Here is a 16,987-nt window from a genome sequence, read left to right as displayed (position 1 = left end):
CTAAGGGTCAGTTAAGCAAAGCTAGTCCCTCTGAATTCATCTCCAAATTTTAAAACTACTTACCTCTGCAATTAGATCACCCTCATTGATTTTTTCCCCCTCTTTTTTTTCCCAACGGGCTATGGTGCCTGCCTGCATTGTAGGAGAAAGAGAAGGCAACGGAACCTGGAGGAGTAAAAAGAGAAAACACTACATTTTAAAAAGGGCTACCTAACTCTCAGTCTGGCTTAAGATTTCATTCAACTCAATTTCATACAAAGAGTTTACTGAGTCCCATTACACACTGGGATACAAAGGGAGTCCTGTCCACCAGAAGTTCCTAATTTCCAGTGACAAGCTTCCTCCTCCACAGGTCTGTGGGTCTGACAAAGCATAAACTTCAGATGTTTTGCATACGGCCTTTCCAAGGCTTGGAGCTCTTCTTTCAATGGAATAAATCACTAGAGGGAAGCTCAGGACCTACAGCAAAGCTGAGTATTGGACAAGGGGCGATGACGGACACTAGGAGGGGTGGAGGGTCACCGAGGCCTCTTAAGATCCTTGCGGCTAAGTCTGCCCTGAAGGACAACGGGGTCCTGAAAAGGACACTAGTTGCGGGCTCACCTTCTGATGCGGAGGGAGACTGTAACAGCGGCGACTGGGCGATCCCAAAAGCTGCAGCAGTAAGTGGTTCCGAGGCGTGACCCCATAGCTGGGGCTCCAGCCACACAGTGCCCGGACCCCACCATACCCGTTACTATTGCAACGAACTGGAGCCGGGACAGACCGTGGGGTCACGCGTGGAGCTCCAGGTCCCTCCCGCAAGGCCGTCCACCGAGCCCCAAGTCCTGTCTTCGGGGTTACATTCTGGGCCCCTCGAGCACAAACGCGCCACATACTGCCACCAACCCCTCACCACCCCAAAACCAACGCCGTCTCCGGAGTGACCTCTCCAAGAGTAGCGCAGCGTTGCCGTCAGCCGCGCCTCGCAGCCGCACGTTGTCGTAAAACGGGCCCCGAAGCTTCACTCTACACCCTCCCCAGACCAGAACGGTGCGGCGAGTACGCTTTTCCTCCGCGGAGCTAGGACCGGGGCGCGCGGGGCCCGGGACGTCCCAGCGAAGCCAACGCACGCGCGAGTTGGGTAGAAATACGATGCGGAAAAGGGTAGAAGATGGTGGCGGGGGAAGCGTCCTGGGAGAGGCATCCCCAAGGGTAAAAACGGGCCGGGAGGGTTGCGAAGGGCACGAGCGAAAAGGGAGGGGTCTAAAAAGGCGCTGAGGCGCGGGCTAATAGCGGCCGAGCTGCGAGTGGGCCGAGGGGCGTGGCCAAGCGCTGAGGAACTGGGCGGAGCGAGCGGGGGACTGGCCGGAGGCGGGACTGGCCAGCTGAGGCCAGCTAAGGGCTGGGTTCTTGGAGCGCTCCGGTGGAGAAAGTAGCTAGGAACTGTCCGCGGGGGATCAGAGGGAATCGAAGAGTCCAGGTGATGTGCCTTCTGCTTCTGCGGATCCGAAAGTGACCATGTTTGGGGCTTCCCCCGCGATAGGCTGTACTGAGTTACAACGATTGAATTTCTGGTTTGTGGCCCGACCGGAGATGTGAACCGGTTTTCCAAATGGTGTGAAGGGCAGTCACGAGGAAGAGACACGTCCGCATTCTGGTGTATTGTAGCAGGATTGAGTGTATTTGCTGTATGAAAATACAGGTTTCTAAAAGAAATGTGTTATCCCCTATTTTAAAATAGAATCCTTTTAAATAACCGAATGCTTTGTTTTGTGTGAAATGTTTCCTACCAAAACTACTATAAGCCCTCTAAGACAGGAAGCGTGTCTGGGTTGCTGAATGTATGCCTTTTCAATTAATGGACGAAAAGTTATCTACACAAATTTGTTAGGTACACTTCTATTGTAAGGTCATCTTATAATTAGAAAACATCATTTCTGAGATGAAGGTGGCATTAGGCTGGAAGTATGTGCTGTATTTACATCACTAAGTCCTGGTCAGAGAATGCCAAAAACACAAGGAATTGGAGCGGGGGGAAACCAAAAAACCCCAAGATTTAAAAACATTTAACTTTGTTAACAGTTAATTTGGAAAATTAAACAGCCCGTAGATACTATATGATACCTACTTAAATTGGAAACGTTTAAGCAGGTGCGGCTGCCTAACAGAATAACGTAGGCAATGTAATTGAGAAATATAACATCTCCACATTAAATGAAAAGGCATATTTGAAATAATATGAAGAGAAGGACAATTAGATTGTTATATAAAACTGTGTATAACTACTGGAAGAAGCAATGGAAAAATAATTGTGATTAGTAAAAGGGCTTATACTTCATAGATTATAGTTTAACTATAGAATGTAATAACCAGATCTAAATCAGCCTTTAGAATACAGCATGAAGTGGTCTGCAAGATCTGTTCACTCAGACTTGCTTAAACCTTGTTTGCAGTTTTCAAAGAATAGTGAATTGTTGTTGAATATAATTTTGACTTAGGTACAACTAAATTATAGGAAGGCACAGATGGAAATAGTCCAGGAATGGTAAGTTTACCCCACAACTAGGCTAAGAATTCTTGGGTTTGTCACATCAATCCTGATAGAACAATCCTGAATAATCCTAAACAGTTTGGAAAGGGGAAACTTAAGACTCAAGAGCTTTGACGTACAGAGAGTTGTAGAATGGAGATATAAAGTGGGTAGATAGAAAGAGAATTATTGTATTGAAAGATTTTGAGTTAAATTTTGTGCACATTTAATTTTAACATAATGGTGGCATAGCCAATTAATAGTTGAAAATAGTTGAAGTCAATGAAAGCATTCAGGACTAAACAATTAGATACAACAAACATTAAATTGAAGCAGTAAACAAAGCCTACTTAAGTTTGGGGGAAGGCAGCTCTCAAGTTGATTTGGGAATTTGGGCTCCTTTAAATATACATTTTTGAAGGAATGTGCATTTTTTTGACTTAAATACTGTTTCACAGAGTGAGGTTGTTATTTGCACATTTATATGAAATGCTAAAATTAATTGTTCTTAGTAGTTACAGCCCATATTGTGCTTACATTAGAAATACCAATAGTAAAATATCTGTAGCAATAAACTGATCTTTATCTTCATTCTCCACATAATGAGTAAATATGTTACCAAGGAGATCACTTAAGGAAATTTACTTTCACTAAATGTCAATGGCTTTATTGATTAATCTCAGTCAATAAACACACAAGTGAAAATGATTAATGGTATTTTGTTTGCAAACTCCATTTTATTCATGGTTTGTGTTTTTTGAAATTAGTTCGCAAATCTGGTACACACAGGCAGTTAAAACTGGTTATCACTTTGATAATCAGAAGCCTCTGATACAGCACAGTCTTCATGAAAACATTGTAAAACAGGGAGAATACACAGAAATAATCTCTTTGAAAGCAATGCTTGCAAACATCCATGTTTCTAAGAAAATATAACTTTACATATGTATTTTAAGCAAGCTGTACCTCACATAAATTTAGACAACAGAAGGAGTGTGCAATCATAATGCTCATTTTATGGAAAAAAATGAAAATAATTTTAATTATGACCTAAATGCTTTTAAGAGAGTCTTCTTGGATTGGATGCAGAGCATAAAGATATTTTCTCTAATTTACAACTGTCCTGGTCAAAAAGCTGGAAAGTTGGTAAGTAGGACTGCTATTAGCAAGTGAGTTTAACCTAAATTCTTTAGGGACAAATTGTAAAGTGTTCCAATCCTAGCTAATTTGGGGAATTGACCAAGAAGAGAACAGTCTGACTTCAGTTTTAAGGAACTGAACTCTTAGCTAGTTTTTATGTCTGTCTTTTTTTTTTTAAGCGATTATTTTATGAACTCTAACCATCGCAATTCCTTAGTTTTCTCAAGGTAGGTTGGACAGCAGTCACAGGATGGACTACCACCCCCAGGCTACTAGGGAACAATACTATGAATACGTCAGAAGGCCTTCTAGAGTACAGCCAGATGAAAGACTTTTCAAAACAGGATAAATCACTGCATACTTTTGTTCAGAAGGTTCCTCTTTAGAAATTGGAAAAGAGGATCACCAACACATTTTGTACAAGTTACTGTAGTGACATCCTCTAGTAGGGATGCTTGATCATTTCCCACGATACATGAGATTCATGAACTGAAGGGGGAAAAAATAATCTCATGTTCTCCTTCTGGTGAACTCAACTTCAGCTTTTTATGAAGGTATCGAGGCCATGAAGCTCCTTCTCCAAAACAGATAGAGACAAAATAGGTAGGTAGAAGACTTGGAAAACAACTTTTGATTTAATCTCTGTAAAAGTTGAATTGCACATAATGGTAAGACTTTGCTTAAAACTGACAAGTAAAATGGATTAAAGAGACAGATATTCAAGATAAATTGTACTGGAAATACAATAATGAATTTTGGCCTGATAGCCCTCATGCTATCTTATAGCAAAACACTAAAATTCATGCAACAGAGAAATTAATGACATGAGGACTTTTTCTCTAGACACAGAAAAAACTGTGAGAATACACTATTTTCTTCTGTTTGCTTTCATTATATATTATTCTTGCTTTTGGCTGATTTCCCAAACTTTCCCAGTCATTTCTGATGAAAAATCATTCTTCAGTAGAAGAATAAAAGAAATCAAGTGTCTTTTTGAGCTCTTCTGTCTGCTAGAGGAGCCATCTACCTCCACAACTAAAACAGCAGGTAGAATTGGAACAAGAATTAGTTGTCATTAGTATTCTTGTAATAAAGCTTGTCTGAAACCACAAGGGGTGGTAAGAAGAGACTGTATAAAAGCTGCTGGGTTCCCTAGAAAATGGATACATTATACAGAATATGAGAATATATAGGACTCACACACAAGTTATAAAAATAGACATGGTTCTCAGACAAAAGTAAATGAGTACAAAAGAAGTCTCCAAACATAACTATTTTTAAAAGACATATCTATATAAAACAACAAGATGTCATCTGGGAGCTCCAAAGAGTAGTCTGTTGAAATGACTGAAAAGGAGAGATGAATTGGAGATAAGTCAAGAACCTGGAACGGATCTGTCCCACTCTTACATTTGGCAGTGTACATTGGAAGTCACAGGCAGACTGTTTTGGGAACTACAGATAACAATGGCTGATTAGTTGATGATGGTTGGTAGGTGAATGAAAAAACCCAGGCAATTAAGTAATCTCTTTAAGTTGAACTCTTTTAGCTTCTACACTTGACAATGTTGCACATGAAAAAAAAGATCCTAAGTTTTTCCGCCCAGAATCAACCCTGCCATAACAACTCATGCTCCATGCCCCATGGTTTCAATTGTGCCCTAAAGGATCAGCCTAAACTATATAAATAGAAAATAGTTCCGATCTAGAAATGAGGAGGGACAGACCAGTAATTCATGCTCAGTACTCATAAATCACAAATACTGAAATTAATGGTTTGCCTCCTTTTAACTGCAAAGGAGATGCCATGAGTTAGTCATGAGACAAAAAGTCAAGATGTGGGTAGCAGCACCTTTCCATACCCGCCTGGATTTTTAAGGAGCCTTTCACTCCTTATTCCTTTCAAACACAAAGTTCATCAGTTTGAAGAAAAAGAAATTGCTCTCAAGTTAGAGTCCCCAGGGAAAACTAGCAGTACATGAAATAGGTCCTATGTGGGCTAAAAGACAAGCTGTGGAACCAGTTAAGACAGAAGAGGCAGCCCAAGGTCTTGATCACAGTTTTAGCACAGTATAGCACAATGTGGGCAGCCCTTCTTCCATCCAATCAACAATTCAGCACCATCCATGTCCAGTTCAAAAGATTACTGAAGAGTGGGCTTTCATCTTTGGTACCACCTGATGAGTTATTCTTGATATTCTTGGTTTGCAATAGCTGCAAAGAAACAGGAAAGCTGGTACCTTTGCCTTGTCTGTAAGTACAGATGCTGGGACTCTGATTGATGCAACCATTGAGGCCAATTAAAATAATACTGTAACATAGGAGTGATACATCCAATTCCTAGTTTCCAGATAATAGCAGCCATGCCCCTGCAGGAGAGGGATCATCCATCCCCACTGGTTAAGGCCTTCGGTTTGTTGTCCTCAGAGTAGAATAAAATACTGTGTTCCCATGAACAAGAACTCCAGATGAATACATTTGGGCAGAGATTTTAAAAACCAGATATGCCAGGCACAGAAAAACAACTGGCCTGTGGCCATTACAGAGAAGCTTGTTTGACAGCACAAACTAGAAACTTCTTAGTGTATTCTGGTTTTAGTCCCCTTTCCTGAGTGAGGCAGCAAGGGAGTGACCAGGTTCCAAAAGCCCCTGGTCAAATACTCAGCATTAATTCTCTCCATGGTCTTCTTCCACCCAGGCTACAATTTTCCCTTCCCATCCAGGAATGGCATCATCATCATGGAAAACCTAGAGAAATAAAAGAGGCCACCATGAAAAAATAAACAACTGTTGCTAAGACCTCAGACAAGTAGGACGAGAATGTGTAGAAGTTGTAGTCTATGCCCCTTTTTGTCCCTAAAGATGCAGCTGGTATTTTATATATTTTTTTCTTAGTTCCACATCCACGAAATTAAAAAGAAGAAAAGGGTAATATTGCTTTGCTCAAAGAGATTTGTTAAGAATTTATAAAATACTAATCACACAGTACTTTGGCCTTCCTCGGAGAAAGTAGCGTAAGATTTTTGTACCAGGCATTGTCAAGAAAGGATGGGAAAGAAAACCAATCTTGATTTATTTCTCAGATGCAATTTTGACATTCAGTTCATTTCCTAAGCCAGCAATGACAGAGTTATTAAAACATTTCCCTGAGGAAAAGTTTACAAAATAAAATTTTTGCTTTTGAAAACTTTTTTCATTTTTGGAATCACAATAAAGGTGCTTGCAATACATGATAACCACAAAAAAGTCTATAGCAAATGGATTACCAAGGGAAGTGTAGGCTAAGAAGATACTCAGAGTTGGGAATAAGCATAGGCAACTATCCAGAAGTTTTTTTTTTCATTATAAGAAACTATCACCACGTAATACATAGTTCCATATATTTATACCTGGTGGTTTATTTTACTCTATATAGGAAACAAGTTTTCTAAGATTTGACTACAGACAGAAAATTATTTTATTGTCATAGGTTCTTTATGTTTCCTAACAAAAAGTTTTTCCTTTTTAAAACTTTTAAAAATTTCTTTTTTTTTTTTTTTTTGTAGAGACGGAGTCTCACTGTACCGCCCTGGGGTAGAGTGCCGTGGCGTCACACGGCTCACAGCAACCTCTAACTCTCGGGTTTACGCGATTCTCCTGCCTCAGCCTCCCGAGCAGCTGGGACCACAGGCACCCGCCACAACGCCCGGCTATTTTTTGTTGCAGTTTGGCCGGGGCTGGGTTCGAACCCGCCACCCTCGGCATATGGGGCCGGCGCCCTACGTTCTTGGTCAATGTGATTAAGACCTAAAATTAAAAAAAAAAAAAAAGCAATATTTTACACCATTTTATGATCTTCTTGGTCTGAGACTCTCGCAAATTCCTCTGACCTTACTCGTGTACTTATGGGCACTAGTCCTTCAATAGGTTTCTGGGCTTAGGTATGACCTGTAATACCTCCCAGACTCCCCTTGGATTCTGTACCTCCTCTTTGACAGTGCCAAACTCAGGATCCAGGGCTTTGAAGTGATACCGGTGATTCCCTTCCCGATCAATAGCTGCTTTAAAATCCTTCAGTGTCACCTCCCCCAACCTGCAACAAAAGGAGAGAACACTAAAATAGAACTGTTAATCAATCAGCTAGAAAGATAAGATGTTAGCTTAAACCCTGGCCCCTGCCAAAGTCAACAGGCAGAAATAGCCCCCGGTTAGGTCACTGTCCCTAATAACCAGGACTAAAAGAGCAGAGGCTGGAGAACCAGTGACCACTGGGGAATGAAATGGCATTACATGTGAATATTTAAAATAGATTAATTGCTTCAGTATCAGAAAAATCACTTTTCTCTGTTCCTGTCCTGAAATCAAATTTGTTGAACAGCCATAAATACAACCAAGTTCTCTCGATTTCCTTCCTTGCTACATACAAGATCCAGTTCTCTAGGCTGATAGAATTGAATCATGTATCACCATCTTTATCCTTCTGTCATTAGGCTACTGGCTTCTAACCCAGACTAAATAAGCAGACTCTCTAGGAAGAAAATTCTTTCTTTTTTTTTTTTTTTGAGACAGAGTCTCAAGCTGTCATCCTGGGTAGAGTACCGTGGTGTCCCTGCTCACAGCAACCTCAAACTTTTGGACTTAAGTGATTCTCTTGCCTCAGCCTCCCAACTAGCTGGTATTACAGGTGCCCGCCACAACACCCAGCTATTTTTCTGTTGCAGTTATCATTGTTTAGCTGGCCCAGGCCAGGTTCAAACCCGCCAGCTTTGGCGTACATGGCTATCATCCTACCCACTGAGCTATGGGCACTGCCATAGGAAGAAAATTATATATAACCTGTCTTACTAATTGATTCCTGAGTTTAAATATCTTTATTTCAAACCATTTGCCTTAAGATGAACTATATTAACTGGATTTTTGGAAGGTTGGTTTTATTTTATGAGACATAGTCTCACTTGGTCACCCTCGGTAGAGTGCTGTGGCATGACAGCAACCTTAAACTCTTGGGCTCAAGCAAATCTCTTGCCTCAGCCTCCCTAGTAGCTGGGACTACAGGCACCCACCATAACGTCCGGCTATTTTTAGAGGCAAGGTCTCGCTCTGCCTCAGACTGGTCTTGAACCTGTGAGCTCAGGCAATCCATCCACCTCAGCCTCCCAGAATACTAGGATTACAGGTGTGACGTTTTTAAACATAATTCTCAACAGCGATTAGTTGCAGTCATCAAATAGCAACAAATATCAATGAGTTACAGCCCTGGAATGAGTGCCAAGCTGCAATCTGTGGCTATTGGCAGAATCTATTTGAACGCTTAAAATACTGTTTTCCCAGTTTTGGAATGTGTATTTGCATAGTCACCAAGATTGGAAGTACTATTATTGTACCTGGAACTAGTAGTAGGTAGGTCATGACTTGTCCCTTAATAATGTTACTGTTAGGTCACAAAGCTGGAAGTAGACTATCTCTTAGACTTCTCACTGTATAACACTGCTTCTGAAACACCTTGCACCTGCTCAAGGTGGGCAGTACAGTAACTAATGGTTCTGCTTTCCTCTTCTTTTTTACAGAGAAATAATGATTCCAGAATCTTACCTCTTTGGTATATTGACCATGAATGGTGTAAGTGACCGGTCAGTGAAATACAGCACTTTAGTGCAGGTGCTGCTGACAGTTGGAGAGCTCTGTGAGTGAGGCAACTCTGTAATCAGAGAGACTTTGCAGTTAGAACATTCAACTTCCTCCAAACCACCCCTCATTTCCAGTGTCCCAGGAGAATGAAGCTGCCTGAGGTCACAGAACACAGCTTTCACACCCTTGCCAAACACCAGGCTCACTGGCTGTGATCCACAGGAAGTCACCACTAAGACCACGAGGACAAAAGGTGCTTCAGACGTGGACACTGTCAATGAACAGAAAACTCAGTAGGAACAAGAGCCACAGGAGTCACGTAGCCTTGAAACTAAAGTGCAAGACCGACCTTAACTCCCAGCTTAGAGGATCTAGGTATGTTTGTCACAAGTTTCTTGATCCACATCTTTTCTCTATCCTTTAAAAAGATACTTGTGGAAAAGTATAACTAATGAACACTTGTGATTATGACTTTAAGAGAATAGGAGAAAAGACCAATCAGAAACTTTTAACATAAGGACCAAAAACCAATAATTAAACTTTTATTAAAATCTCTCCTGCAGGGACACATTTTTCTCATATGACCTCTTGAGGCCATGTGCTCCAGGCCAGTCACATACATTTGGCTCAGAAGAAACCTCTTAAAATTAAAAACACACACACACACACACCAAAAAAAAACTAAAAAAAACTCTAGTGCAATTCCACCTGTACAGATTTTCTTCTTAACTTATTCTAGGCATTGATCCCAATCACAATGGCAGCCACAGGAGAGTAGTCTTCGGAAAGGAGTTAAAATAAGAAAGAGGAACCCACAATAATTAATGCCCAGGTAACAAAACTTAGAGGTCTCATAATAACTAAAAATAAATTTTTTTAAATTAAAACCCACAATAATTACAAATTTTTAAATTTCAAAAATTAAAATATGGCATAGCTTAAAAAACTAAGAGTATGAGTGATGAATTAATACAAAAATAAAGATAAGGGAAAATTCCTCTCATTGCACAGAAATCACATTCTGTCAGTTTTCAGAACTTTTCATCCAAAGAATGCCAAGTATTGTAATCTACATGCCATGATTCTCCTTTGCCCCAGCCAGATAGCACACTACCTGTCACACACTGGTTGTTGAACAAATAAAATATTCACTCTTAGCGTAAGTTACTCATTCATTCAAGAAACATTTACTGAGTACCTACGATGTGCTGGATTTTGAGACTATAAAAATCAACTAACCCCCCATGAGATCTTTAAGAATTCATAGTTAGTATGGATAACAGGAGCAATTCCAAGTATTTACAGTTAACTAGAATCAAATTTGTACAAACTATATGGGAGAACTGAAGATGGAGAAGTTAACTCCGCCTGGAAGAGGTAGAAAAGCCCCAAAGTTGGGGAATCCTTTTCGTGAGCACCTCTAAAATATGAGATAGCCGGGCATGGTGGCTCACATCTGTAATCCTAGCACTTTGGGAGGCTGAGGTGGGTGGGCTGAGCTCAGGAGTTTGAGATCAGCCTGAGGAAGAGCAAGACTTTCTTCTCTAAAAAATAGCTGGGCATTGTGGCTGGTGCCTGTAGTCCAGCTACTCAGGAGACTGAGGCAGGAGGATCACTTGAACTCAAGGCATTCTACTGAGGGTGACAAAGTGAGACTCTATCTCAAAAAAAATCATGAAATAGAGAAGTTGAAAAGGACATCCCAATAAGAGGGAAGAACAAATGCAAAAGAATGAGAAGGGATCATGTATTTATAAAACTGTAAATAAACTAGTACGGTTGGAGTATATGAATATATTGGGCAGTTGTGGGGTAATAAAGCAAGTAGAGGCCAGATCACACAGGACTCTGACAGGCTTAGAGCCTTCCAGCCAGCAAAATAGCCAAGTAAACCTCTTTTCTTTATCAATTACCCAGCTCTAAGAGATACAAAAAAGGAGCATAAGATCAGACTAGCATTTTAGAGAGCTTAGTCTAGCAGCAAATTAAGTGTGAACTGAATAAGTGAAATTCTTGAAACTGTTGTAGTCTGGAAGCTTGTCCCCCCCCCAAACCTCATAATGAAATTTGATCCCCAATGTTGGAGGTGAGGCCTAATGGAAGGTCTTTGGAGCATGAGGGTGGATCCCTCAAGAATAGTTTAATGGGCCAAGCGTAGTGCCTCACACTTGTAATCCCAGCACTCTGGGAGGCTGAGGCAGGTGGATTGTTTGAGCTCAGGAGCTCAAGACCAGTCTGAGCCAGAGTGAGACCCCGTCTCTAAAAAAAAGCAGGGTGTTGTGGCGGGCGCCTGTAGTCCCAGCTATTCCGGAGGCTAAGGCAAAAGAATTGCTTAAGGCCAAGAGTTAAAGAGGTTGCTGTGAGCTATGAGAGCTCTACCAAGGGCAACAAAGTGAGGCTCTGCCTCAAAATTAAATAAATAAATAAGAATAGTTGAATACCTGGGAGTGGAGACTAAGTTCTGTTAGTTCCTGTGAGAATTAGTTGTGAAAAAGACCCTACTGCCTCCCGCCCTCCCTCTTACTTCCTCTATGAGTATGAAGCTGTCACCAGATGCCCAGTCTTCCAGCCAGCAAAATAGCCAAGTAAACCTCTTTTCTTTATCAATTACCCAGCCTCCGATATTCCTTAAAAGCAGCGCTTCTCAACCTGTGGGTTGCAACCCCTTTTAACTGTATTAAAGGGTTGCGGCATTAGGAAGGTTGAGAACCACTGCTTTAAAGCAACACTAAACAGACTAAGACCTGTTAAGAGGCAATTAAAACTATCTGAAAGATAAGGTAGCCCTGGAGCCAGAAAAGGGATGGATTGGAAAGACCTTTTTTTGTTTGTTTGTTTTTAGAGACAGTTTTATTTTGTCGCCCTCGGTAGACTGCTGTTGCGTCAAAAGCTCACAGCAACCTCCAGCTCTTGGGCTTAGGCAATTCTCTTGCCTCAGCCTCCCAAGTAGCTGGGACTACAGGTACCTGCCACAGCGCCCAGCTGTTTTTTGTTTGTAGTTTGGCCGGGCCGGATTTGAACCCACCACCCTCGGTATATGGGACCAGCACCCTACTTACTGAGCCACAGGTGCTGCCCTGGAAAGACCTTTAGAAGACAAAGTCTTAGTACTAGGGATATAGTTGAACATAGGGCAGAAAAGATAAAAGTCAAAAATGGCTGAGATTTATAAGCTGGGAAGATAAATGCATAGTAATATCATTACTTAGGGGGAATAGAAGTTAGTCATGTCATTTAATTATTCATTTAGAATACTTATTGAGGCCGGGCATGGTGGCTTACGCCTGTAATCCTAGCACTCTGGGAGACCAAGGCAGGTGGATTGCTTGAGCTCAGGAGTTCTTGAGCAAGAGCAAGACCCTATTTCTGCTAAAAAAAAAAAAAAAAAGAAAGAAAAAAAACTAGCTGAGCACTGTGGCTGGCACCTGTAGTGTCAGCTGCTTAGGAGGCTGAAGCAAGAAGATCACTTGAGCCCAAGAGTTTGAGGTTGCTGTGAGATATGATGCCAGGGAAACAGAGTGAAACTCTGTCTCAGAAAAATAAAATAAAATGCTTATTGGGTTCTTATTGTGTAACAAGTATTAGAGATGCATAGTCGATACAATCCCTACCCTTAAGGAGCTCAAAGTTGTGGAGATAAAAAAAGTTACGATACAATAAAATAAATGTGAAAATATTTTGGTACTTCACATGGAATAAACTGTGTCTCTCCCAAATTCATACGTTGAACTACTAACTCCTCATGTGACTATACTGGAAATAGGGTCTTTAAGGAAGCGATTAAGATTGGATGATGGGGGCGGCACCTGTGGCTCAGTCGGTAGGGCGCCGGCCCCATATACCGAGGGTGGTGGGTTCAAACCCGGCCCCGGCCAAAACTGCAACCAAAAAATAGCCGGGCGTTGTGGCGGGCGCCTGTAGTCCCAGCTACTCGGGAGGCTGAGGCAAGAGAATCGCTTAAGCCCAGGAGTTGGAGGTTGCTGTGAGCTGTGTGAGGCCACGGCACTCTACCCCGAGGGCCATAAAGTGAGACTCTGTCTCTACAAAAAAAAAAAAAAAAAAAAAAGATTGGATGATGGGCAGGCACAGTGGCCTGTCATCCCAGTACTTTGGGAGGCCAAGGCAGGTGGATCACTTGAGGCCAGAAGCTCAAGACCAGCTTGGGCAATGTAGTGAAACTGCACCTCTACAAAAAAACAAAAGTTTTTTACAGCCAGATGTGATGGCACGTGCCTATGGTCCTAGCTAGTTGGGAGGCTGACGCCGGAAGATTGCTTGAGTCCAGTAGTTTGAGGCTGCAGTGAGCTATGTTAGACCACTATACTTTAGCCTGGGTGACAGAGCTATACCCTATCTCGAAAAAAAGATTAAATGTGGTCAGAGGGTGAAGCCCTGATCCAACAGACTGGTGCCCTTACAAGTAGAGGAAGGGTACGTGAAGACGCAGGGAGAAAGTGGCCTTTTGCAAGCTGGGAAGAGAGCCCTCGCTAGAACCTAACCATGCTGGCACCCTGATCTCATACATCCAGCCCCCCAACTTCAGAAAATACATCTGTGTTGTTTAAGACATCCAGTTTATGGTATTTTGCTGGATTTTATGGTATAGTGCCCAAGCTCACTAATACAAACGTTATGTACACCTTAGGGAAAATTTTCAAAGAAAGAGTAATCCATGATGTGAAACACCACACAGGAAAGACTGGTTTAGTAAATAGTTCATTGATGACACAAGTGAAAGCTGATTTAGATTAGCAAAGAATAAGTTTGAATGCACAGACTTTTCAAATGAAAAAGACAATAAAGAATAATAAAGAGGGAGAACTCATTTCACCCTATATTAAACTATACAATAAAAAGATTATTACATCATTGTGGAGTTTCTATAAAAAATAGAGTAGAACCACCCACGGGACTGTAACAAACTGGTCAATACAGAGACGGTCAACATAAGGAACTAGGCCTACTGTACTGATATGTACATGTGGTGTATGTCCTCTGGTCTATGAAAATGGGTCAACTTAAGGAGGTGGTCACTGTAGGGAAGTGGTCAACTATGGAGGTTCTACTACTATAAAAGGGAAACACTAAAAGAAAAATTCTATCTCAAAATATTGGTAGTGTGAAAAATACAAAATTTCTGGTCTAATATGCTAAGAGTCTCTACTGAGCCAAAATGAGCACTTACTTGAATTAGGGGGCCAGGACTCCCGGTATTCACTACCTGCTTGAGTTCTGGGTGACTTGCCCCGGACCTGGCGAGCCACACAAAAATCACAAGAGTTATGATCAATGGGAAAACTTAAAAAAGCAATTAACATCATAAAACTATACCTAAAATATATACTTTCTTGTGACTTTTTGCAGTATATAAAATTGAATCTATTATCCTAACAATAATAATGTATATGTATAATAAGCTTTTTAATTTCCAGTTCATTTTCCATGTATTATCCAGTGCTAAACACATTCATAAGGTAGGGAAGCGGGGAATAAATAGCAGAGACCCTGTGGGATTAAGAGCTACAATTCCAGCCTGGGTAGAGTGGCTCTTGCCTGAAATCCTAGCACTCTAGGAGACCAAAGCAGGAGGATCATTTGACCCCAGGAATTCTAGACCAGCCTGAGCAAGAGTAAACCCTGTCTCTACAAAAAATAGAAAAGTTAGCTGGACACTGTGGCACACACCTGTAGTCTTAGCTACTCAAGGAGGCTGAGGCAGGAGGATCGCTTGAGCCCTGGAGTTTGAGGTTACAGTGAGCTATAATGACGCCACTGCACTCTACCCAGGGCAACAAAGTGAGACTCTCTCAAAAACAAAAAAAAAAGAACCACGGTTCCTTACACAGCTGCATAGTTACTGGGAGCAAGACTGCCCATGAACTCTTTACCTGGACTGTCCTACTATGATGAATAGTCAGCTCCCTTGAGAGGAAAACCAAAGTGAAAGGCAAGCATAAACTTCAGCAGGGTCTTATGTCTTCTAATACTGCCTTCATCTAAATGAAAATTCCTAAAACCCAGCTTCCTCGCCCTCAGAGAGACACCACAGCGAGAGGATTACCTTTCTTTCCTGCTTCTTCTGGTTTTCCATGACATGCAGGCGCTCCATGAGGCTGGAGATGCCCTGCTCCAAGCTGTCAATGGTGTGGTGCTGAGGATCATGGCCACTGAAGCTGTTTCGCAGGCTGCGCAGAGCATCTCGAACAAGCTGCAGATCGCTGGTCTATGGGCAAAAATAAGGTGCTACTGGCCTGGCACAGTGCATATTAAACACATCCCAGCTGCTAGGCGTAAGAGGACAGAGGGGTGAAGGTATGAACTGTAGAAATTTTCCTCCTCTTCTGTGGAGGAAACTCCTCTTCTACTACTGCTACTATTTACCCACTAATTTTTTTTTTTTTTTTTTTTGAGGCAGAGTCTCACTGTGTCACCCTGGGTAGAGTACTGTGGCATCACCATAGTTCACAGCAACCTCAAACTCTTGGGCACAAGAGATACTCTTGCCTTAGCCTCCTGAGTAGCTGGAACTACAGGTGCCTGCCACAACTCCTGGCTAGTTTTTCTATTTTTGGTAGACACAGGGTCTTGCTCTTGCTCATGCCTTTCCAGAATGCTAGAATTACAGGTGTGAGCCACCACAGCAGAACACCCACTAATTCTTAAAAAACTTCGGATAGCAAGTGCCTCATATATCTGTACACACTTGACAGACGCAATTATTAAGGAACTGTATACAAGGCGCAGTCCACTGGCATAGCTCTGTGTTCTGGTTTCAGCTAACAGAGTCAAGTCTGTACTCAAATCCAGCCACCTACCCCTCTGTGACTGACTGAAGCAGCTCCTTTTCCTGCCATTGGAAGGAGAAAACCATTGCTTTGAGAGTTGTGACTGTTGTAGTTGGTCACCTATAGTAGCATGAAGAAAAATTGCTTGTTAAACCAAGACATCTTATTTTTGTTCTTCCCTTTTTTTTTTTTTTGAGATAAATCTTGCTCTGTCCCCCTGGCTAGCTGGCTAGATAGATACGGTGGCCATCATCATAGCTCACTGCAACCTCAAATTCCTGGGCTCAAGTGAGTCTCTGCCTCAAACTCTTGAGTGGCTGAGACTTCAGGTGAGCACCACCATGCCTGACTACTTTGTTTTCTACTTTTTGTAAAGATCCTTCTGCCTTGGCCTCCCAGAGTGCTAGAATTACAGGCCTGAGCCATTACACCCAGCCTTATTTTCCTTCTTTACATTTATCACTAACTGCCACAGTATATAATTATTTGCTTAGCTATATTAAAATGTATCCTTCATGAGTGTAAGTTTTTTCCTTTTTGTTCAATGCTATATCCCCAGCACATGAGACTTAAGTGGGATTGTTGAATGTGGGATAAATGAAATAATAGCCTAAGCCCGGTGGCCCCCACCTAGGCTCTGCCATGGCCACGGGAGGGCCTCAGAATGCTCCCCTGGCACCACCTGCCTTTGCTTCATAATAAAAGAAATAATGGCTAATACTGTTTGAGCCTGACTCTGTCAAATGACTCTAACAGAGCAGTATTTAGTTATTTATGTGGATTATCTTATATGTTCTTCATGAGGACAGACTGGGTCACTGTTATTTCCAATTTCCAGATGGCTCAGTAGCCAAGCAACTTACAGTCACATCAGTGTAGAAGTCGTAAAGCTGAGACTCAAAACCAGATTTTCTTATCCTGGAACCTGAAATCTTAACTCCCT

At 41.8% G+C, this 16,987-nt stretch overlaps 2 protein-coding genes across 7 annotated transcripts in view; both read right to left on the bottom strand.

Annotated features, from left to right (window-relative positions):
* DLAT (dihydrolipoamide S-acetyltransferase) overlaps nt 1–907 on the bottom strand; it is a 39,160-nt gene extending 38,253 nt beyond the window's left edge. The window contains exons 1-2 of the mRNA XM_053593694.1: nt 604–907; nt 64–165 (exon numbers count right to left, since the gene is read on the bottom strand). Of these exons, the coding sequence (XP_053449669.1) occupies nt 64–165; nt 604–876 (375 nt within the window). The 5' untranslated portion in view covers nt 877–907. The remainder of the gene's footprint in view (nt 1–63; nt 166–603) is intronic.
* A 2,326-nt stretch (nt 908–3,233) lies between these two features.
* Nucleotides 3,234–16,987, bottom strand: part of DIXDC1 (DIX domain containing 1) — a 79,551-nt gene continuing 65,797 nt past the window's right edge. For 5 of the 6 annotated variants that reach the window (XM_053593689.1, XM_053593690.1, XM_053593691.1 and 2 more), the window contains 6 exons: nt 16,075–16,164; nt 15,321–15,482; nt 14,445–14,511; nt 9,224–9,329; nt 7,616–7,724; nt 3,234–6,400 (listed from right to left, as the gene is read on the bottom strand). In XM_053593689.1, coding sequence (XP_053449664.1) covers nt 6,320–6,400; nt 7,616–7,724; nt 9,224–9,329; nt 14,445–14,511; nt 15,321–15,482; nt 16,075–16,164 — 615 coding nt within the window. In that variant the 3' untranslated portion in view covers nt 3,234–6,319. The remainder of the gene's footprint in view (nt 6,401–7,615; nt 7,725–9,223; nt 9,330–14,444; nt 14,512–15,320; nt 15,483–16,074; nt 16,165–16,987) is intronic. The other variant, XM_053593692.1, reaches the window with a different exon arrangement.

This window comes from Nycticebus coucang, chromosome 6 (genome assembly GCF_027406575.1).
Source record: "Nycticebus coucang isolate mNycCou1 chromosome 6, mNycCou1.pri, whole genome shotgun sequence".
Lineage (NCBI taxonomy): Eukaryota > Metazoa > Chordata > Mammalia > Primates > Lorisidae > Nycticebus > Nycticebus coucang.
This window is presented reverse-complemented; position numbering and strand designations above follow the sequence as displayed.